This window comes from Octopus bimaculoides, chromosome 27, assembly GCF_001194135.2.
Source record: "Octopus bimaculoides isolate UCB-OBI-ISO-001 chromosome 27, ASM119413v2, whole genome shotgun sequence".
Classification (NCBI taxonomy): Eukaryota; Metazoa; Mollusca; class Cephalopoda; order Octopoda; family Octopodidae; genus Octopus; species Octopus bimaculoides.
This window is the reverse complement of record NC_069007.1, coordinates 8168834-8171040: the sequence shown is the minus strand read 5'-3', so window position 1 is coordinate 8171040 and position 2207 is coordinate 8168834. Positions and strand designations below refer to the sequence as shown.

Genomic DNA, 2207 nt, shown 5'->3' with positions numbered 1-2207 from the left:
TAAGTAAGCCATACCTCCCCATTTCAATAGCATAGTCTCCTCGGATGGTACGGAGCATCGACTCTTGTGGTTTGGTGGCACCAATCATTTGACGGCACATCTGTACAACACCTTCCCCCTCCAGCACCTAAACAAGGAATTAAAATATGATTAATATGCAACCCAAAGAAACACACACACACACAAATGATTCTCCATTAGTTTCAATGATGGCGATTCACTCGTTTGATCTGAATTACCAGCTCCTGAATTAATGCATAAGTGGCTGAGTATTCCAGAGACACATGTGCCCTTAACATAGTTCCCCAGCAGAATCAGCATCACACACACACACACACAGTGACTAGGAATATGCAGGTTTGCCTCCTCTTGTTTGATGGGGCTGGGGTCATCTCGGGTTTGTGGTCCCAGGGACATCATCGTGCATAGAGACAACCAGGTCTACCAGTGCTTGCTATTGCTGGCAGTCCTGTGCCAGCCCCTGTGCATCCTCCAAAGTAACATTGAGCCTCTGGTGATCTTCCTTAATCACATCCAGCCATCTGGCATGGGGCCTGGTACAGGGTCTATTCCAGGCTGCAGCTGGTAGGATGATCTAGTGGGAGACGGAGTACATGTTCACACCAGCGCATGCAATAGATAGCTATGAGGTGGGAGACTGCAAGCTGATATGTACATGTATGCAGTTCTTTGTTGGAAACATGATGGTACCATCTGATATTCTCAAGTGTTCTCGGGGATCTGCGCTCAATGTCATTGATACTTTTTGCCAGGGTCTTGAAGAAGACCCACTGATCTATCTCCCAGAAGACAAAGCTCTGCATGTACAATACATTGGCCATCTTGGCCATCTCCTTTCTCCTACCAATGGATCTAAAGACAAAATAAAGAAAAAACATGGAAAACATTGACCAATTCCAATATGTACTCACCATGGCAAAGACAGGTCCAGATGACATATATGCCACAAGCTTGTCAAAGAAACTTTTCCCTTTATGTTCAGCATAGTGGGCTTCTAAAAGTTCCTTGGTTGGCTGCAAAGGAGAAATAAGAAATACACAATTAAGAAAAGGATTTCATTTCATATTAAACCCTTATGGAACCCTTCTTCAAATGAATAACATTGCACAAGATGCTTCAATAAATTTCGAAATTAATCAAAAAAATATGGTGTGGAGTTTCATAAAATATCTCCCTAACCGTAACTTTACTATGTCCCTTAGTCTCATCTCCCCAAATTATTTCTACTCTTTTACTTGTTTCAGTCATTTGACTGTGGCCATGCTGGAGCACCGCCTTTAGTCGAGCAAATCGAACCCAGGATTTATTCTTTGTAAGTCTAGTACTTATTCTATCGGTCACTTTTGCCGAACCGCTAAGTTACAGGGACGTAAACACACCAGCATTGGTTGTCAAGCGATTTGGGGGGGACAAACACAGACACACAAACATATACACACATACATACATAAAATATATATATATATATATATATATATTACGTATATACGATGAGCTTCTTTCAGTTTCCGTCTACTAAATCCACTCACAAGGCTTTGGTCAGCCCGAGGATATAGTACAAGACACTTGCCCAAGGTGCCATGCAGTGGGACTGGCAATCTTCTTACCACACAGCCACTCCTACGCCTATTAGTTAACTTTTTAATATTTCCTACTGTAACCCTTTAGCATTTAAACCAGCCATAACCAACCCAAAGTATTCTGCCCATTTTATGTTCAAACTGGCCAGATCCAACCTCTCACACCTACCCTACAATGTCATTCTAAAAATAAACAGTTACCTCATATAAATCTCAAAGCTATGAGATAATCCATTCAAAGCAACGTGAATACATAAGCATTACTTTCAAAGAAATAATTTGAATAGCAAAGGGTTAAATATATTAACGCTAACTTAACTATCTCTTTGTCTTAAGAATTTCTAATTAACATTTTAATACTCCTACATTAAATTCTGGATGTTGGAGATAGGTAGCACCAACATGTTGGAATTTCTCTGTTTTAAGAGTTTTCCAGATTTTTTTTTTTCACGGAGCCTTTGTAAATGATCTGGACCATCTTTTTAACAAAAACATTTTTTTCTAAAAAATGGTTTCTTTTAACCCCACCCCTACCATCTTCCCCTCTTCAGACTGATTTTGGTTGAGAAGCCTTTTCTGTAAAAAAAAAAAAAAAAAAAAAAAAAA

The 2207-nt window shown here is 39.8% G+C and overlaps 1 protein-coding gene across 1 annotated transcript in view; it reads right to left on the bottom strand.

Annotated features, from left to right (window-relative positions):
• The window catches only part of LOC106867397 (nucleoside diphosphate kinase), a 21935-nt gene that overhangs the window by 2586 nt on the left and 17142 nt on the right, over positions 1-2207 (bottom strand). The window contains exons 2-3 of the mRNA XM_014912292.2: positions 933-1034; positions 15-127 (exon numbers count right to left, since the gene is read on the bottom strand). Of these exons, the coding sequence (XP_014767778.1) occupies positions 15-127; positions 933-1034 (215 nt within the window). The remainder of the gene's footprint in view (positions 1-14; positions 128-932; positions 1035-2207) is intronic.